The sequence below is a fragment of the Triticum dicoccoides genome, chromosome 2B (genome assembly GCF_002162155.2).
Source record: "Triticum dicoccoides isolate Atlit2015 ecotype Zavitan chromosome 2B, WEW_v2.0, whole genome shotgun sequence".
NCBI classification, from domain to species: Eukaryota; Viridiplantae; Streptophyta; class Magnoliopsida; order Poales; family Poaceae; genus Triticum; species Triticum dicoccoides.
Window position 1 is genome coordinate 668,210,174 of NC_041383.1, and position 22,228 is coordinate 668,232,401.

General features: G+C 45.2%; 1 protein-coding gene across 1 annotated transcript; it reads left to right on the plus strand.

Moving 5' to 3' along the window:
* Positions 1 to 11,888: 11,888 nt before the first annotated feature.
* On the plus strand, positions 11,889 to 13,538 carry LOC119368264 (flavonoid O-methyltransferase-like protein Os11g0303600). Its single transcript, XM_037633570.1, has 2 exons — positions 11,889 to 12,770; positions 13,094 to 13,538. Exons 1-2 carry the CDS (start codon positions 11,979 to 11,981, stop codon positions 13,394 to 13,396), a joined length of 1,095 nt encoding a protein of 364 aa, XP_037489467.1. The 5' UTR covers positions 11,889 to 11,978; the 3' UTR covers positions 13,397 to 13,538.
* Positions 13,539 to 22,228: the final 8,690 nt, after the last annotated feature.

Sequence of the window (22,228 nt, forward strand, 5' to 3'; positions counted from 1 at the left end):
AATCAATAATAAATTATGCTCCAACTTCTTAGCATAACGAGAGACTATATGTGTATGCTTCAGGAACCACAAACCTTAACACCAATATTCTTACTAAAACACAACCATTCACTAGTACCTCCCACATATTACCATCTCAATATCAAAAAACTATTGCAAGGAATCAAACTTATCATATTCAGTGATCTACATGAAAGTTTTTATTATATCCCTCTTGAATACCTATCATATTAGGACCAATTTCATAACCCGTGTATATTGCCATTATTATTTATAAAATGGTATAAGTGACGCATGAGAGTGCAACTATTTTTTTAAATATAACCATCGTCATGCTCTAAAAAATATAAGTGAAGCACTAGAGCAACTGCCTAGCTCAAAAGATATAAGTGAAGCACAAAGAGTATTCTAACAAATCATGAATGAGTGTGTGCCCTCTCAAAAGGTGTTTCCTGCAAAGATGATTATGGAAAATTAAAAAGCAAACAAAGAAAATACTCATATAATACATGATGCTCCAAGCAAAACTCATATCATGTGATGAATAAAAATATAGCTCCAAGTAATTTACCGATGGTTGGTAGCAAAAACAGGGGATGCCATCCGGGGCATCCCCAAGCTAGATGCTTTGGTATCCTTGAATATTGCCATGGGGTTCCTTGGGCATCCCCAAGCTTAGGCTCTTGACACTCTAAACTCCTTCATCCATCGTGATCTCACTCAAAACTTGAAAACTTCTGCACACAAAACTCAACAAAAACGTTCGTGAGACCCGTTGGTATAACAACCAAATGACAAACTTTAGGTACTGTTATGAACCCTTTATATTTTATTATTGCATAATACCTACTATGCTCAAACTTATCCATGACTTATACCCCACGATACAATCTGTAGATTCATCAAAACAAGCAAACTATGCAACAAAAACAAAATGTCTAAAACAGAACAATCTCTAGTAATCTGAAGAATGACTATACTTTTCTAAGTCCAACAATTACGAAAAATTAGGAAAACTTGGGAAATTTGTATGTAAATCAGTTTTAAAAAAATTCAGATAAAAAACACGTTCTAGTGATTTTTAGATTTTTCTCAACTGAGCGTAAAAGTTGCTGTTTTTTCACAGTATTGATTATTGAATCAACTATCAACCAAATCATCCCAAAGGATTTACTTGGCAGAAACACTAATTAAACCACAAAACCACAACCATAACAGCAGCATAATTGTGTGCATACTCAAAAACATAAAAGAAACAAGAAAAATAAAGATAACTATTGGTTTGCCTCCCAACAAGTGCTATTGTTTTACGCCCCTAGCTAGGCATAATGCATAGATTCAAGTGTTGTCATCATTAGTTTCCATTTCCTCAAACACACATCCATACTTCCCAGGAGTCCTGGCACATATATTTTCAATAATCATCTTCCTAGGAACAAAGTTGATGAATTTATTCTTATAAATGGGTTCCTTTATTAAATCAACGAAATTGGGGTGAACACTAATCATTTTAAAATCGTCACTTCCATTACTAGATGTGGCACCCTTGTTCTTAGGAACATATATAAACTTGCAATTCTTACTAGGAGGAGTACTTTCAATAGCTTTAATGGAAGAAAACACGGAACCCAAATTATTAATAACTTCTTCCAACTTATCAATTCTAGCATGAGTTTGTTCAATCCTCCTATCAATTACCGGTTCCTTCTCTTTTAGTATTTTTAGAGTAATTCCTACCCTTGATCCAAATTGAGTAATATTATTATGAATCTTTTTATCCAAGTTTTCAACATGCTCTATGGTAGGCATTTTATTTCAATAGCTTCTAGCCTCTGCATAACACGCTCCAAGCCATAATTGTTTCATTAATATTGATAGGTGGCGATCCCACTAAGTTTCCCATAGCATTAAAAGCATCCATAGGGTGACTACTCGAGAAATTCCCTCCGTTAATAGTGTCTAGCACAAACCTAAACCAAGTAGTAAAAGTGTAACACTCACATAAAAATTGCGAAGAAGAACGGTAGTAGATTCTTTACGGGTTGATCTATTGTGAGCATCGCAAATCCTATGCCAAAAATCTTTTAAACTTTCACCTCCCCATTGTTTAAAATTTAGTACTAAATTCTCAGTGGTACAAGCAACAAGTGAAGAACTAGCCATAGTGGCCACACAAGAAAACAAGCAAACAAACAAAAAAGGCAAACATAAAATATTTTTGTCATTTTTTTGTAAAACGGTTTTAGAAGTGGGGGAGATAAAAACGAGAGGCAAATGGAAAATAAAGTAAATACAAGTAGATGATAGCTTGTGTGCACGTACTTGATAGGTTTTGGTGATGTCTCCCCGACAACGGTGCCAGAAATTCTTCCTGCTACTTGTGAGCTGCGTTGGTAATTACTGGAAGAGGAGAGGATGAAGCAGTGCAGTAGAGATAAGTATTTCCCTCAGTTAAGAACCAAGGTTATCAATACAGTGGGAGAACCACACAGAACCTCGTTAGCAACACCTACAAAAACAAAAGCAAATACTTGCACCCAACGCAAACAAGGGGGTTGTCAATCCCCTCAGCGGTTAATTGCAAGAATCGAATCTCATAGTGATATATATATATATAGAGAGAGAGAGAGAGAGAGATAAAAACAAAAAATAAAATAACGGCAAATAAATTGCAGCAATTGCTCTGCTGGATTTTATATGTGATAATAGATAGACCCGAGGGCCATAGTTTTCACTAGAGGCTTCCCTCTTGAACATAGCATACGGTGGGTAAACAAATTACTGTTGGGCAACTGATAGGAAAGCACATAGTTAGGACGATATTCAAGGCAATGATCATGTATATAGGAATCATGTTCGAGACAAGTAGACCGACTCCTTCCTGCATCTACTACTATTACTCCACACATCGACCGCTATCCAACATGCATCTAGAGTATTAAGTTCATAAAGAACAGAGTAACGCCTTAAGCAAGATGACATGATGTAGACAAAGTAAACTCAATCAATATGATTAAACCCCATATTTTTATCCTTAATGGCAACGATACAAATACGTGTCATGTCCCTTTTTGTCACTGGGGTTGAACCCATCACAAAGCACATCTCCCATTGCAAGATAAATCAAACTAGTTGGCCAAACCAAAGGGATAGATCGAAGAGAAATACAAAGCTATAATAATCATGCATATAAGAATTCAGAAAAGACTCAAATAATATTCATGAACAATCTGACAATAAACCCAAAATTCATCGGATCCCAACAAACACACCTCAAAAAACGATTATATTGAATAGATCTTCAAGAACACCGAGGAGAACATTGTATTGAAGATCAAAGAGAGAGAGAGAGAGAGAGAACAAACCATCTAGCTACTAGCTATGGACCTGTAGGTCTATGGTAAATTACTCACACATCATTGGAAGGGCGGCAAGGATGATGTAGAAGTCATTCGTGATTAATTCCCCCTCTGAGAAGGTACCGGACAAGGCCTCCATATGGGATCACGGAAAAACAGAGCATTCCAGCGGCGGAAAAAGTGTTTCGGGGTGGCTCTCTAATGTATTGGGAATATTTGGGGATTTATAGAAGTGGAATTAGGTCAAGTGGTGCCACGAGGGACCTACAAACCTGGGGAGCGCCCCCCTGGGGCGCGCCCTACTAGCTTTTTGCTCCCTCATGGCTGCGTAGGTCTTCTCCCAAAGCTTCTAGGGTCTCTTCTGGTCCAAAAAAAATGTCAAAATGTTTCGTAGCATTTGGACTCCATTTGGTACTGATTTCCTGAAAAGCCAAAAACAAGCAAAAAAATAGCAACTGGCACTGGGCACTAGGTTAATAGGTTAGTCCCAAAGAAAATGATATATAATTGCATAATAAACATCTAAGCTTGATACTATAATAGCATGGAACAATCAAAAATTATAGATGCATTGAAGATGTATTAGAGCCAGCGTGGGTAGGACTTAGGTGCGCTCTCCCAGCATTCTTCAAGGTCTTACTCTGCTGCGAGAATTTCCACCCATTTGTCATTGAGCTTGTTTTGATTAGCGTACAGTTGTTGCTGTTTCTTTTTCATGCTTTCGTCAGTTGCCATCAACCGCCGTCTGAACCGCTCTTGCTCAAAGGGGTCTTCGGGGACTATGTAATCCTCGCGTCCGAGGCTTTCAACTTCCTAGGATTCCAGTAAATATTTGATGTCGGCTCCGCGAAGAGATCGTGAGGGTTGTTGTGCTTGGGTATTCCCGTGGGGCTATTTTACCGCCCTGGGGAGGCTTGAATGTCCTCTCCATGGTCTTCGGTCTCGTTGGTTGTAGTGCGGTCATTGGCAGCACTAGTGTTGTGCCTGCTTGGGTCGCCGCTAGTACCTCTAGGGCATCGGCGACGGTGTTTTGAGGCATTTTTGGGGTGTATCGACCATATAGACGTCATAGGTCGACGTGGTAGCCCATCCGCCCATGTGAGTTGAGTGTGTGGCCGTTCCAACTGTGGCGCCGACATCTTCATACATGTTGGTGGCCTCCTCGGATGCATAGTCCAACATGTCGGTCAAGTCATCAACGGTGGCGACTAGGTGGGTGGTGGGTGGGATGTAAATTTCCCTCTCATCAGCTTTAAGTCTAGTCTTCTCATAAACCAAGGTTTCATCATTCGAGATTAACATCCTCTGAATGCAATCCAGCATCTCATTGAGGTGAGATAGGTCCTCGGGATTTATGGTCGGGCCGAGGGCCGGGCAGATCTGAAGTGCGATTTGCGGGTCACATGATGCAGCCTCCAAGTGCTGGTCAGAAATGGTAGAATCTTGGCAGCAGGGGAAGAGATCGGATCTGAACTTCACGTTGGGTCCGTGCTTGGGCTCGCATCGCGGTCGAGGCCCTGCAGGAAGATAGAGTTCACGACTAAGTCGAGGCTCCACGTGATGGCCATTGGCTCCATGTCCAAGGCCGAATCTAGTGTGGGATCCGATCCGTGGTCCAGATCGAGGGTCGGCACCGAGGTCAAGCTCGTGGCGGCCGAGAAGCTCTAAATCCAACCTGGCGTCCATCCAGAAAGGAGAAGCTCACCACGTGAATTTGAGGTGTCTTCCAGGCCCCCGAACGTGACAACTTAGTCCGGGTGAAATTCTCAATGCAGGCGAGACGCCCTCCTGGGTTAGCATGTAGAACGATGATGTCGAACGCGAAGAGCTAGTTTGGGACAAAGATGTCACCGCAGCTAGTATTGCAGTTGATCCACAGACGAGCCATTGATCCTTTTTCGGTCACACAACAGAACTCTCAGTGGAAGCACCAATTTTGGTACTAAACCAGCAGGCCTCGGGATAGGGGTCCCGAGCGGATGTATGGGTAACAGGGGACGAGGGAGACAGTATTTACCCAGGTTCGGGCCCTCTTAAAGAGGTAATACCTATGTCCTGCTTGGATTGTATTGATGATTGTGTGTCTAGTACAAGCTTGATCTACCTCGAGATTGTAAGTTGTCTTCTAACCGTAGGGCTAGATGGTTGTAATTGCAACCGTCCCCTCTACGGACTAGACCTACTAGTTTATATAGACACTAGGGGTACCTAGGGATACACATGGTCGGTTGCCAATCTAGGGTTACTTATGCCGCCAAGCCGATGTAGGTCTTGAAGTACACACCAAGTCTTCGGTAAAGTCCATCTTGATCACGCCAAAGTATGAGGCCTCCGGAATCCTTCCTTAGGAGAATGGATGGGTCATAAGCTCAGCCCATGGACTGTGGGCTGACTAGGTAGGTACCCCCTAGTCCAGGACACCTCCAGGCGGGTGCTCGGCTTTCCGATCCACCCTTTTGTGCGTAGCGTCATGCACTTCCTTTGCTGCCAACAACATCATATTCTGCCCAACGGGATGCTCCACATCGCCAATTCCATCATTTTTTGGGAGTTCTATCTTGGGATATCTCCACATTTTGACTTGTTTCGCTATTTCTTCTGGGTTCGCATTCAGTCGAACAAAGGCGTCGTCTATGATCTTGGGGGTGCCATCCTACAGCTCCGCCCCAATTCTACATTCTTTTCCTTCGACCTCCCGAAGTTCGTTCGGGAGTGGCATAAGTCTTAGTTCTATGTGGAAGGTGTTGGTGATGATCTGCTGGCCTTTGTGAATGAGCCCCCTCAGAAGCTGCTTTAGTGGGCTTAGCTTACCAAAACAACTCCGGCGATCAAGGTTTTGGCGGAGGCAACCGCTCGCCTAAAGAAAAATGAGCTGGCGGGAGGGCACATCGAGCGCACATGGGTGGCGCGTCGCGTTCTGCGGCTGCAAGCTCGGAGTTCTCTGATGTCCCAATACACAAGCCTGAAGGACCCCGCGCGGGACTCTCAAGAGGAGTTGGATTTCGAGGTCGTTGATGCCTACCTTGGCTTCTTGGTGGGGCCAGACGCTATCACGAGATCTCACAAAGAGGCTATCCTGCCGTTTTCGGTCGATCTCCTTCCCGGCAACGTAAATATCTCTTTCATAGTTTTCTTGTTGTTTGGAGGCTGGAAGGCTAGGCTATGAACTTATTTTATTTCTTTGTCAGGAATTTTCCAACTTTCGGGCCATCCACTCCGAGCCCCCGCTCCTAGGGCAATCAGTGAACCCTTCTTTAGTAGCTCTTATGGTTGTGGCGCCTTCCGGGCCTTCTCGTGAGGAGGCTGGCGCTACTAAGAAAAGGAAGGGAGCCCCAAAGGAGGCTCCGGTGGAGACCTCTGTGGGTCGAGAGGATGAGGAGCGCATGGCCTCACCATCGAGCGGTGGCGGAGGTGGAGAGGGTGGCAATGATGACAGTGACGGCGAGGCCGACAATGTTGATGATGACGAGGAGGTCAAAGATGTTGAAGAGGATGAGGACGATGACGATGGTGAGGAGGTGACGGAGATGGTCGTCGAGGCATCGCGCCACCCCCTCAAAAGGCTTCATCGCAGTGTCCGGGAAGAGTCCTCGGTCAGTTGCGGTCCTTACAAACTTCGTGGGAGCTCGGTGAAGTCCCCTGGCTTAGAGATTCCCATGATTGCTCCAACACCAGTGCGGACGAGGCGTGCGCCGCTGGTCGCCCCGTAAGTCATCCCCGTGACTTATGAGATAGCTTCAGTCGTTTGTTGGCCTTATTGCTAACCCCTTGAGTTTACTTTTAGGACCGTCCCCTACAGCCTAGTTGGACCGTCTGTCGCCGAGCCTGTCGTGGTTGCGCCTCTGTCGGGGATCCCAACGGTGCAGCCATCAGTGGGGATCCCTTCCCCTGAAGCGGAGATCCGGCCCCCACAGAGGCAGCGGCTGACTCTGAGGCAGGGGACGTTGGTGAGGGTGGTGTGGACCTAGTGACCTCCCAAGTCCCGGCCTCCTCACGTGACCCGAGTGCGCCGAACTTTCCTCTGGACATCAGTATAGACACAAGCACTCATATGCATGCGCATACACTTACCCCTATGAATGCACACACGCACACACTACCCCTATGAGCACCTCCGAAGGACTGAGCCGGCATGTCATCTTGAGATTTATGAAGTCACCGTAGGCTCCTCGTCATCGACGGAAACGTCTTCTCCCACTGAATGTGCATCATCAGAAATCCTGAAATAAATCCAGAAATAAATGCGAGCACCAGGATTTGAACCCTGGTGGCTGAGGATACCAATATCCCTCTAAGAGCAACTCCAATGGGGCGACCCATTTCGTCCGCCCGTGTCCGTTTGGGTCGGCGCGGACAAAAGTGGCGGCCCAACGCACCGACCCAAACTGACGCGCGTCTATTTTTCGTTCGCGGGCAACCCATTCCTGGCCCAATTTTGAGCCTGATTTGCGTCGACGCGGACACGAGACGGACGCGCGCGCGCCTACTCTTCTCCCCGGGCCCGCCAGTCGGTGGCAGCCACCACCATTTTCCCCCATTTTCCCCAAAAACGCTCCCATCCGCGCGCGCTCGCTCCCGCCCCAACCATGGACAACGCCATCGACCTCGACCTCGACCTCGACACCGCCGCTGGCTTCGCCTCCCTCGCCTCGTCCGGCGCCGGCGCCCCCTCCGGGAAAGGCAAGCCTCGTGCCCCGCGCAAGACCGCCGCCGCGACCAAACCAAAGAAGGCGCTGATGCCCGAACAGCGGGCAAGGGAGTCGGCCAAGAGGAAGGGCCGGAGGCATGCCGCGGCCGCGAGGGATGAGGCCGCCGCGCCGGCCGCCACCATGGCTGCCACGCAGCAGGAGTTCACCAATGCCCGCGTCGCGGCGGCAACGAGGGATGCGCTCTACATGCTAGGGGTAAACCCTAGCCAGCACGGCCTCGTCCAAGCCGTCGTCGTCGCGGCCAGCACCGGCTCGTTGGTGTTTCCTCTGATGGTGCTGCCCGAGTCACCCAGCGCGTCGGCTTGCAACCCGGTCCCCGGCTTCCACGTCTACCCACAGGCCTCCCGCCTCTCCGGGGAGTGCTCACCCGACGTGAGCGTGGTCGCGCCTTCCACGCCTGCGCCAGCGCCCATCGACCTCAACGCCACCCCGGTGGTTGGTGGCTCGTCGTCCGGCGGCACGAGGAAACGCACGCGGCAGACGCCGGCCGGCTTGCTCCCAGACGGCCGTAACCTGTTCGAGGGAATGTCGTCTGCCGTTGATGAGGACTTCATGCAAAACCTCATCTTCGACGCCGGTGCGCCAGGCGCTGGCTACGATCCCGACGAGACACAATGCCAGGACGACCGCGGGGCGTTCACGCCGGCCGCTGGCTATGATCCCGACCAGGCGACCTTCATGCGTGATCAGGTCGGCGTCGACCTGGACGGCTTCCCCCTCGACCATGAGTTCCCGGACGACTACGGGCTAGAGGAAGAGGACGAGTGCGACATCGACGTGGAGCCTTTGTTCGAGGACGAGCTCGCCAACCAAGCCGTCGGTCCTAAGCCCAAGCGCAAGAGCAAGCGTACGAAGGCGTACACGGTGGCCGACGACAAGCTTCTTTGCGAGTGTTGGCGAGACATTGGACAAGACCCGAAGACGGGCGCCGAGCAAAAGCATTTGACCTTTTGGACTCGTGTGCACCGAGAGTTCCATGACGCAAGAAGTTTCCACCTTACCAATTTGTGAGCACGCGCGGGTGGGTCTCCATTTCCAAGCGGTGGAGGGTGATCCAACAAGAGTGCAACAAGTTTTACGCCACCCTTGAGAGCGTCAAGGCCTTCCCCGTGAGCGGCATCGGCATGCAAGACATGGTATGATAGCAAGCAAGCCACCCTCTTTTGTGTCATCAAGATCATCCTTGCTATCACTTGCCCATATGCTTGCATGGAAACATTTTGTAGGCATTTCAAGCTTTGGAGGCATTCAAGGTTCAACACAATGGCAAGTGCTTCAACCTCTCCCATTGCTATCGGGTCATCAAGGACGAAGAGAAGTTCAAGGCACAATATGCCGCACTCAAGGCACGCGGGAGGAAGAAAGTCGTGGAGGATGTTGGGGAGGGCGAGCCGGCACGGCCGCTGGGGAAGACCAACTCCAAGAAGGAGGACAAGCGAGATGCGGCCACCAACGCCTTCATCGCAAGCGTGGACGGCATGATGAACAAGAAGGACTCAAGGGAGGAGGAGCGCCGGCGTTTCAAGGCGGAGCAAATGGCTGCTTTCATGGAGATCCAAAGGAGGAGGCTTGATCTTGATGCCGAGAAGCAAGCCAAGATGTTCGAGCTCGAGGCGGAGAAGCAAGGCAGGATGCTAGAGATCGAGGCCGCCAACGCCAAGACCAAGGCGAAAGAAATGGCTCTTGCGAGCATGATGACCGGGGTGGAGATCATGAAGGTGGATCTCAACACCGTGTCACCAAGGAAGAGGTCATGGTTCAAGAAGATGCAGGCTGACATGCTCAAGTTCGCCGACGAGTGATCTATGGCGGTGAGGACCATTTTTTTGTATGCCGGCAGGTGGCGGCATGAGATGGCGTGGTCGAACTCAAGTCCCACCTTTTTTGTGTGCTGGCATGTGTGCCGGCCAGCTGGCGAGTGCGCCAGCATGAACTGTGGTGATAGTTTCTGAAGCCGGCATTGTATTGCCGGCGTTGACATGATGCCGGCGTGAGACATGGCCACTGGCATGATCGGTCGCGGGCCCTTTTTATTTAAAAGTTGAATGCGGGCATGAAATGGGTCGGCACGTTGGATGTACTGCCGACCCAAATGCAAAACTGGGCGGACGCCGGCGGACGGCCAACCTAAACGGACAAAAAACGGACAAATACGCCGTCCGTTTGGGTCGGCCCGTTGAAGTTGCTCTAACTATCCAACCACAAGTTGGTTCGTGCCCTGAAGGAGGTCGGGCAGGCTACAGAGCCCGGTTTCGTGGTATGATACATATGGCGGTAGTTGCCCCCGGGGCCGAGTGCGGTACCGCTATGCTAGCCGGGCTTGGTCCGTCAGAAAGTGTGACATGGTCTTTCTTTGTTGTGATGACTAGGCCACGTTCGAGGCGAACCGCAATCGCAAGGTAAAGGTCGTGGAGTTTGAGTCGTAGATCGTGATATTGCAGCGCCAAGGGGACGACCTGCTGGGTGATCTTGATGCTGCTCATGTGAGTCTTGACTCCTGGCATGGTTTATGTTTATAGCGGCGGGCGGTGATCATGCTTCCTTTTTAGCTGTCGAGACCGTGGCGACTCTGAGGAAGGAGGCAGAGGAGGCGGCGCAGGAATCAGACCAACAATTTAAGCTATAAAACATTTAAATGTTTAAAATGAGGAGAATCTACGATGACATAAGATTTTGTATTGCATGCATGCATGTGCATGTTGTGTTTGTATCTATCCCTAAATTCACATGGTCACCATATATCACATTCGGTACAAATTTGTTCACAAAAAATGATAATGACTAAATTTCTACACAAAGGAAGGTGCCAAAACCTGTGCAAACGCGCAGATCGCTCTGCTGGTTTTGACTGAAAACTTTTGGCATCTTTAGGGCATCTCCAACGCCGACCCCAAACGAACGCATTGTTCGTCTGCAGATTGGTCCGGGCCGGTCTGCGGACACAGATGGAGAGCTGACCATCCAACCATGTTCCCTAACTGTTTGCCCCTGTGTTTTTCTAAGATCACAACATTCAAAATAATTATTAAAAATAGGACAATTCATCCTCGATCACCGAGTACATCATCATCGTGAAGTTCTTTCGCGCATGAAATGAAGCATGCACATGCTGCCAAAAGATTGAGCCCCTAGAGTTCCTGCCTACAAAGTCTGCAGATACGGCCGACCACGCATCACACGGCAACTCATCCTCGATCACCGAGTACTTCATCATCGTGCTTTACTCTAGAAAACAACAAGAAGTTCCAGGAAAAAAGCTCAATAATTTGACCGAACACCTGCCGGACATGGTGTGTCCGTCATGGACATCATCGGCAGAGGGGCAAAGGGTACCTGGCTGCGAAGGAATCCTGTGCGGAAGGTGATGATGTACTCCCTGGCTGCGAAGGGTAGTCCAAGGAGGGCACGCACATTGGTGGGGTTGCGGATGTCCTATGATGCCTGGGCGGCGGCCGGAGATGTACATCTGCGGCGTCGGATGAGGAGGGTGCATATGCAAAGCAAGGGAAAGGAGGGGTGGATTGAAAGAAAAGTGGGTCGGGAGGGGATTTGAGTGGGCCTGGGGTGTTGGAGTCCTACGTGGCGGCGGTCTGGACTGCGGCAAAGCCCCTCTCTCCCCACAAATTGCCTCCGGTTTGTTGAGTATCGTGTTTGATGGTAAAATGGGTCTAGACAGTTTGAGGATACGACATTGGAGATGCCGTTATGAGTGGATACCCTTATTTATTTTGATTTGAAGACATTAAACATGGCATGGTACCAGGTCCTCTCCTCGAACCACGTGCACAGTTGCTGTTATCGGACGGTTCGGACCTATAAATCATCCCTAGTTGAGATTTGATTCTCAGACCACACTAGTATTACTCAAACTCGAAGTAAGATCATAATAGCAGAAGAAAGCAGAGCCAAAATGGCCAACACCTCAAGCGCTGAGCTTTTGCAAGCTGAGGCAGAGCTTGTGCGCCACTCCTTAGGCTACCTCAAGTCCATGGCGTTGCACAGCGCGGTAAAGCTTGGAATCCCCGATGCTCTCCACCGCTGCGGTGGCGCGGCCTCTTTGCCCGACCTGTTATCCACCCTTGCCCTCCCTTGTAGCAAACGACCATACCTGTCTCGGCTCATGAAGATGCTAGCCGTGGAAGGAATCTTCACGGCTGTGGCTGTTGATGTTCCTGCCGCTGGCGAGGGCGTCGCCACTGTGCCGAGCGTCCGGTACGGCCTCAGCCCGGTGTCTCGCCTTCTCGTCAGCGGCAGCGGCGCGTGCCTGTCCCCGTGCATGCTCATGGGCACCTCGCCGCTGTTTCTGGAGGCTTCTCTCCGACTGCCCCAGTGGTTTCAGAGGGACGGCGAGGGTGAGCCGGCGTTCGCCATGGCGCACGGCGAGAGCCCCTACGGCGCCGCTGGCCATGACATGGAGTTCAACGCGCTGGTGAACGAGGCGATGGGGTCCGACAGCCGATACATGGCGGAGCTCGTCGTCCGCGATTGCGGCGAGGTGTTCACGGGCCTAACGTCTCTGGTCGACGTCGGCGGCGGGAACGACACCATGGCGACGGCCATCGCCAAGGCCTTCCCGCATGTCAGGTGTTCGGTGTTGGACCTCCCGCATGTTATACAAGGCGTCTCAGCACATGAGTCGGTTGAGTTTGCTGCCGGCGACATGATGGAATACGTTCCACCAGCTGATGCAGTTCTGCTTAAGGTACAATTTACTGTATATTAAAATTTATTTACAGTACTTAAGAAAGACACATTCTACTTCCAGTTCCCATTTTTCATTATCTAAAATAGTATATGTTTACTACTGTACTATTAAACCATTGTACGTACTCCTATATGGCACTACTTTCAGTTTCAAATACAGATATAACCGTACCACCACTGCTGTTCATATATATGGACTCATTGGTACTCGGAAATAAGTGAGCGCATAACAAGAATAAACGGGTCGATCCGACAAAAAGAAAAGAATATACGCGTGGAGTATTGCTATCTTACTGATAGTTTTTGACTTTCGATTGGCAGTGTGTGCTACACAACTGGAGCGACGAGGATTGTGTGAAGATCCTGACAAAATGCAGAGAGGCCATTGCCCAAGGAGCGAGAGCAGGGAAGGTGATAATCATCGATGCTGTTGTTGGATCTCCCTCACACTCACAGCAAGTACTTGAAGCCCAAGTCTTGATGGACATGCAAATGATGATGCTGTTCATGAGCAAAGAACGCGAGGAACTCAACTGGCAAAAGATATTCATGGAAGCAGGATTTAGTCATTACAAAATACAGCCTGTCCTAGGAATGCGATCCATCATCCAACTCTACCCATAGCTTATCCATGGATAGCCCTTCCTCATACTGCACTATCCATTTTATATATACTTTCCGCTTCCACGGGGATATGTAATAATAATTATTAAATTTATGTATTCCATTCAAAAGATCCGAATTCGACAAGTATATGTCATAATTATTAAATTTATGTACTTCATTCAAAAGTCTGAAATCGACAGGGATATGTTATAATTATTAAATGAGTAAATTCTAGATTTTACCCCCTATTTTTTAAAAATTGACACTAATTATCTCATTTATGTAACATCCCAATTTTCAATTTGGATGTTATACATAGATCATTCATATGCATCCATGATTTATGCATTTTGTTGTTTTGTTTTGCTCGCTTTTTGATTCAAGAAGCCTTAAGCAACTCAAGGGCCTATTTGAGAGTTGGAGGTTTTCACAAAAATCCAATTTTGATATATCAATATTTGGTAAATTGGATCAAATTGTTTTTCAAAATTCTTTTTCATATATTTTTAAATAATGTGAGAAGATAATATGACTTCTTCAAAATCAGTAGGAAAATATTGGAAATTGAATTTTAAATTTTTGGAGAGTTTATTTGATTTTATTTGCTAGTTTATTTATTTGTTAACGGAGTAATTTAGTACTGTAATATTTGTTTTTAGTTTAGTCATTTAGGCCCATAAAAATGTTCACGAGGTCACTAATAAGGCCATATAGCTATGTGAATTTTTCTAGAATTTTTAGGATTATATTTATTTATTTATTTTGAGTGTTTTAGTCTCCGGAAAAAAATTGTTTAAAAAAGTTCCGTCGAACTGGGCCGGCCAGCTCCCACGCGCGCCGTTCCCAACCCGGAGTCCGACGCCGCCACGCGCCGCCGCCTGTCCTTGCCTCCTCCCCAAGTCGGACGCCACCCCCCACCCTCCTACTATATGAACGGGACCCCTCCCCTCGACCTCGTTCCTCCCGTCCCGAAGCCGCCGTCGCCCGCCTCTGCCACCGCGCAGCACCGCCGCAAGCCGCCCACGCTGCCGCTCGCCGCCTACCCCACCTCCCGCTGCCGCGCCCCGCCGCCGGAGCCCCGCTTCGCCGAAGTCCGTGCCGCCGTCGTTCCCGTCGCCGCCGGCCGAACCGTCCCAAACCAGTAAAACCGCCAGTTTACTTTCTTTTTTTTGGTTTTTTGTTTTAGATCGGTTTAATCTTTTAGATCGGTTTATTGTTTTAGATTGGTTAATTAGCGGACGTTCGTCAGATTAATTCTGTAACGAATGAATTCGTTAGTTTAGGCTCTGTAGCGAACCTTCGCTCTGTAGATTTTTCTTTTTAGTTTATTTTGGCCAGGGACCTATCCGTGAATGGTTTCTTCGCATATTAGCCCTGATCTTTAAACCTTCGTAACTTTTAGCTCGTTTGTCCGAATTAGACGAAACCAACGTCTAAATCTTCTGAGCAATCCCCTCTATCCAGTAAACCAACTTTAACATGATTTTAACAATTTAAAATTTGAGTTTAGTTCAGATTAGAATTTGATCTTGTTTTGTTTGTATCTTGAGTTTCGTAGCTCCGTTTGAGTTGATTCTTTTTGCAAATCGTAGTCAATCACTTGTACCTACTGTTAAGATCTAATCCACATAATTATAATGATGTTAAGTTTTGTTTTCTGTTTAGATTAGTTATTTGCTTGTTTTGAGTTTTATTTGGATCTTTTTTTGTTTTCTCTTTGCATCATATGCTTGATTGCTTATGTATGTTATTGTTTGTCTACACTAGATTTTTCGGAAGTGCAAAGCTTGCTACTACGAATGTCTAGAGTTTTTCGATCGTCAGCAAGGCAAGTTACACTTTAATCATACTTTTCAATACCCAGTTTTTACTATGCATTAGTTTTGCCCCTCAAATATTTGCATGAGTAGGATTGGGAACATGTGGTTTGATTGTAGTACTTGAGGTAGGAACCTATTATCTTTGATCACCCCGGAAATATATGTTATGCTCTTATATTGCTTAGTCATGCTCGTAGACGGGGATTGAATTGTGATGTACATGGAAGTTGTGAGAGATAATAATTTTTGGACAACATTAAGGTGGGTTGGTTGGGGCACCTGGAGAAACCAGTGCTTGCCCATGGGAATCCCGGAGTACCCGTGTGATTTTCCCTTGGTTCGCCACTCAGGCTCAAAGGGATCATATGATATTTCATGCAACCACAAGCCATTATGGGCTCTGGCATAGTTGAGTAAGTTATGTGAGCTCTTGAAGAGGTGGACTAGCAGATGTAGGGGAAAGTAGGTGTATCGGTCTACCCAGAGTAGAGAGTTAATGCTTTAGAAAGACTATGTCTCGATCTTCCGATCATGGATGCGGTCGAGTCTTGTGGGAAAAAGTGTGCAACCTCTACTGAGTGTATAAACTAATCATGGTTAGTCGTGTCCCCGGTTATGGACATCTTGAGTATTTAGAAGTGGATATTATTGTTGATCTCATCACTCTTTAATTAATGAATTGGGTTATTAATTATACTTGGTTAATGTTGGGAATTGAGTTGGAGGAACCTTCTCAATTATTGGTATAAACTTTGTACTAGATAAAATTTATTTATTTGTTGTAGGGAAAAATTAGCTTCATGCAAAACATTAAACTTAGAGCCTCCACCAGCCAAATATGCATGTAGATATAGTTTCTTGCATTCATTTGCTCTACAGTGTAACTCTGTCAACATATTCCATGTGCTGACCTACACGGCTGCAATGTCTCATGTTGCAGACTTTACCGACAAAGAATAAGATGCGATAGGTCGTTGTCATGCACTCAGCTATGTCGTTGGAGTTTGATGGACTCATTTATCTTCGAAGCTTCCGCGATTATTTTGCTTAGATGGCTTTCAGCCATATTATTTGTGTAATAAATACTCTTTACGAAGATCTCGATGTAATAAGTGTTTGATTGAAACTCTGTTATAATTCCTCAAGTACTGTGTGTGTCAGCATACCGATCCAGAAATGACACTTAAGCACAGAGACTTCGGTCCATTGGGATTGTGGTCGTTACAATTTAGCGGGATTTCATCTGTTTTACCCTATTTAGCAAAATTGTTACCACGGTTTACCCTGTTTAAAGTTTTATGTGTGTTTTGACCATCAAGTCCCAATTGTCTAGTCCATTTGGCATGTCACATCGATGGTCTTCTCCCTGCTGAACCTGTCCTTGCTGTTTTTCGTGGCCGGCCCGGCCCAATATGAGCGCACCAAAGCAGGTCGCTCGTGTCCAACAGACAACGCCTGAGCTGGGTCGCACCATCCTGGCCTCCAATATTCACGGCCCCAAACCACTGCCTCCTTCGTTAGGAGGGGGTTGGACGACGTAGGCGACAAGCGGCAAGCAAGATTGCTTGCCTGCTAGAGATCGTTGAAGTGGGCAGCAGCCGGTATGACAATCTTCTCCACTCGTATATGCATGGCCGTATTCTCTGTTTCACACCCCTAGTGGTTAGATTTTTTGTGGTTGGATTTTCTCTCAGTTTGGGGTGCATATTAGATGTGTTTAGGCTACTCGTTTCCGGTTTGAAGAAGTATTCTAATGAGATGATTGTACTTGATTAGGGTGGCATGTTACCGTTGAATAAATTATAGGAGAAAATGTTACTGGTATAATCTGAAATCATGTATATTTTTCTTCAGTATTAAACAACCTTAAGAATGCATTATTTTGTGGATAGAATTAAAGTGGTATAAATATACTGACATAATCTGAAATCTTGTATGTTCGAGTGAGTCTGACGGGCGCATGTGGCGGAAGCCTGGATGGGTGATCATTGATTGGGGGTGAGCAACGCAAGCAAGAAGCGACTGGAGACGAGTGTGGCGAGCGGGCAACTCAGGCGTTGTGTGTTGGACGCGACACGAGCGACCTCCGTCGGGCCGAGCCGGTCGGGAGAACCTGCACAGCCCGGTTCACCAATGAGGAAAATAGATAGGAAAAAACACCGAATGGTATGCCAGCTCGACTAGACAATTGTGACCCACAAGTCAGAACGCTCACAAAATTTTAAACGGGGTAAATTGTGGCAACACTTTTGATAAATGGGGTAAATGGGGTAAAACGGATAAAAACGCCGTAAAATGGGGTAATTAGTGTCGAAGATGTCAAAATAAGGGGTAAAAATCGGAATTCGCTCTTATTAAATTTATGTACTTCATTCAAAAGAACGAACAATATGGAGTACTAGATCGGCAACGCGCCTTGGCGCGAGGGTGCCGGTCCAACCGACATGGCAAACAGCGAAAGATCAAATCGCATGATGCATTAGTAGGAAGGCAAGTTTAGCACGTGTAATAGAACAACCGATTTTCTGGTTCATGGAAAAGAACAAACATTTCAGGAGCGTAACATCATCGATTTCAACAAAGTCATGAGATTATAAAAACTAACGGCCGCAGAAGTAAGGAAACATCAAGTTCAATGCAGCCATGATATTACAAAAGCTAATTAGTTGGCATTAAGTTCAGTAGTACAAGTAGGAAATATTAGAGAGCAAAAGCCAACACAGTGGCAGTGGATGCGCTAAAACTACAAAGCCATAGTTAGGCATACTGATAGATAGCTTTGGTTCAACTACCGCAGTGCCATTCCATATGAATCTGATGTGAATAGTTCGTAATATAGATGACCACACGATGGTTTTGTATAGAAAATACACTTGTGATTTCCTTCTGAAGCATATGGACAGGACAGTGAACAATAATTTCCCCTTATAATCTTGAAGGTGAAGATCCTTATCTGAGTATATGATATTCTTTTATTCCTGCCGCCTTGACAAAGTGTGCCCAATTGGTACTGTGACCCTCTTCTCTATAGGAAAATATTCCAGAGCAGACATGGAAATGAGCTCAGGATGGCAAATAATTAGTGTATTTATGGGTGACATTGGCAAACATGACTTCATCTCTTAATCATGAAATACAAAAACTTTGTTGATCCGGTTATAAAACACGATTTATCAAGAAGAGGATGCCTAGCTTTCAATTTTAGCAGCATTAGTATGAGAATTCCACATCTTTAGGAATTGCAACGACGGTGATGCCTACAGCACATGAACTAAATTATAGTGGTAGAATAGGATCAGTGCATTTCTGTTAATAAGGAGACTAATTTCTGTTAAATGTGATAAACACTTGTTGTTAATAAATAACAGTCCTCATACTCGGAAATAATTCTAATGTCTTCCACTAAAATTATCACTAAGAAGGCTAGGTTGAGATACAAATTTTGAAGAAGTACATGATATAACAGAAATACAAAACATGATATGAACCATTAATTTCTGATATCGGTGGAAGACACTAATTTAGAAGATACGAGCTAAAACACATTCACTTCTCATTGATATAATATGCTAAGGCATAACATCTAAAACTATTATGAGGGCAAAAATATTTAATAGCTCCAAAAATGAATAACAAAGAGAGCATTACTTTCCACATACCACAAAAGAAGAGCATTACTTTGCCAGACCACACAAACACACATCCTGTGACACGGTTTGGTTACCTAGTCATCATCGGATGCCTGAAAAAATGATTCCTGACCGTGACACCTTTTGGAGCCTTTTCATATTGTGACAACTCTTGTAGTGGACTAACAACCAACCGGAAGATAAAACCAACATAACTACCTGCAGACAATGCGTACATAAACATGGATAACTGAGACCATATTGGTGATTGAGAGAAAGTGTACATAAATAGAAGACATATTTTATCACTAAGTTGCATTAAACTGTTTAGCAAAACAAAAATACATTTTGGGGCATATATCCATATCGAACTCGACAGGGACAGAAGTAGTATTTCAAGTGTATCGAGACCAGCCAGAAAAGGGGAAAACAAAGCAAGGGGTGGAATAAGCAGTACGGCAATGAAAGCTCCATCAGATATCCAGTAGTACTGTACAAACATAAGCAAGGTACTGGTAAAATCACCCAAAAGTATAGATACAAATAAGCAACTACAATGTTTCTGAAATGCCAAAGCAAGGTCACCGTTAAGATAAATAGGTAACAATCATTGTCATGTACATCATCAACATTTGTGTGCTTGTATAAAGGGTCCAGTGGTTGCTTACCACATAACCAATAGGCCTGCAGTTTTGCAAGAGCAACGACATTGGGAATAAACAATCTGTTTTGCTGTCCAATGACTTCATTGTTTCTTCGTTTATGACCCTAGCAGTCACTCCACCTGTCAATCGATTTCTTGAAACTCCATAGCTTGCGCAAGGCTGATCATGAATTTCCTGCTTGGGATCCAACAGTGGAACTACAAAATTCTTCCTGTAGAATTAGAAACACAATGGTCATTTAAAAGCATGAGAAATGTTGCTGCAAGACATGCTATTCTAGTCGGCATTTATTTTCATACCTTGAGCACTTACCCAAGTCTGGGGCATGGACATGATGGTGATGAGTCGTGTAGAAGTTTCCGATCACTGCCACAATACTACCTAGCTTGTAATAACCAGAAGCAAAGGCCTGTATTTCGACAAAATAGTGGTTAATGGATGGACATATTACGGTGCTAGCAGACAACATCTATATATTTTCAGTTTGACATGAAAGCACATTTCCAGTTCACCATGAAGCAAATTAAGGTATGCCTTGCTGCCGCGCAACGATATTTTTTGTGCTTTCTCACGAAGCCAATGCCTTATTATAAGTGTTTTTTCTTTTCTTTTTTCTCAAATCCCTACAAAAGAATAGATAACCAAGCATATCCTCTGAAACTTAAAATGGGACCATATATATTTCGTAATCAAGACTTCTGGACGGATGCTAGGTATGTATTAGTTTGGTTTGGTTTCATCTCAAAGATTCAGCGCAACAGACCCTGTTGTTACCTCATGAATAAGCTGAATATTTCTACTGCTAGCGAGTAATAGCCTAACATGTCATGTATTTTGTCTATCTAATTTACCGCGGAGCGGCGACTGCTTTGATGTGCACTACATCCTCGATGTCCACCGTGTGTTGTGCCTCTGGTGCGCCCACCGACGTGGTAGCTGCGTCCACTGCCGCTAGCTCTGCTTACTCCGAATCCTACGTCAACCGCCTTGCTATCTTCCGCTCAGGCACTGCTCAACATCGTAATTTGGTGGCTGAGAACATGCCTCTTTCGCCTTGTCAGCCTCCATGCCCTTGAGTGTTGTGCCGGCAGCACCATATGTTCATCTCCCTCCAAGGGCAGAAATGAACATGGCAGCATCATAATTAATTAATACTAATAGGATGGATTAATGTTAAGAATATGAATGGGGAAGTAGCTCAAATGATAACTGAAACTCCAGATCATTCATATATCCCTCTAAACCTTCGTAACCGAAACAAAATCTGTCTAAAATCGGTAACTATATGAATGGTTCACGGACCTTGTATCCCTATAATAAGGATATAAAATATCTTAGTGCAATACTCTCTCAAAAAGAGAACAACTTAGTTCAATAAAGCAAACATCTTATTTCTGAAACCTGCGAAGTTATAGAAAGAGTTGAAAAGATTACTAATTTGATTAGGAGCTCTACAATTTAGAGGGAGAAGAAAATGGAAAAGAAAGAATGAGACAGGAATGCTACTATGAACAATGTTATATATATGTGAAAATCAATAATCTCTATTTTAGAAACACCACTCCTAACTGGAGCATAAAACATGACAGTAGAAGCATGAGCCTCCAATGCTTCTGAATTTTCTTTTAAACTCTACTTCTAAGTTTTTTAGTCTACTGTGGTTATCACTTTGATCGATATACACACATCGACTTCTTAAATAATAGAACTGGACAACTGCCATGCCATCCAACATCACCATGACAATTAAGGTGCGGCTCTACATTTTTTGTTGAGAGAAATACAAAAGGAATGAAACATAAAAGGCCATATGGCCACAATAAAGCATACCAGAGGAATAACTTTGCATACCTAGTCCATATGGTAATGATAGATGTCCACACTCTCAAAGAACACAGTGATAGAAGCACCAAACTCGCCACTAAATATGCCAGTTGAGCATGCACAAAAAACATAATGATAACCTCGGAAGGACAAAAAAACAGGCCAATAAACTTGGGATAGAAAAAACAGGTCAACCCACTTGGAAGGAGACCTATCATGATGCAGGCATAAATATCTCTCAGTAGTGAAGTCTTGTTGCTATTTTGTACAATAACAACACATAACCTATCAGATTTCCTTATCGGTAAATGTCTGTTTTTATAGTTAATTTTGAACTCAGCTCGGTCAAAACAGATATTGCATTTGTTACTCCTTTTGTAACAGCTTATTTGGTGGCAGAAATTACAAGTAATCCTGGCAGAGCCTCTACACCATCTTAGTCACCCAAGAAAATGCATATATCCAAAAGTACATAAAAGTAACCATATGTAGAATACATGTTTACCTTCTCAAAAGTCTGACCTTAACTTTTACTGATTGTAACTTTCCTGTAGTGTGAAGGGCCATTTGGAAACAGAAGAATTGAGCATTATCCATGGTAATTAGCACACATACACACGTTGTTCTTCGTTATTTCTTGTCGCAATCTCTGCATTGTAAACCGGTTCACCTACACATTAGAAATACATCCCCTGGAAAGTCAATATCAAGCGCTAAGATTCTAAAATGCAAACACAAACAGTATCAGTAGATGCATATTGTCGTAAATACCATCCTGACCCAAAAGTTATAAAGCACAAATTCTCAGCTCTATTTGTCATAATCCATAGCATAGATCAATATGAAGAAAAACTGGAAGAAAAGATGCAGCAATCTGAATAGCTGAGTGCGCATTTGACAACTGAAGAATAT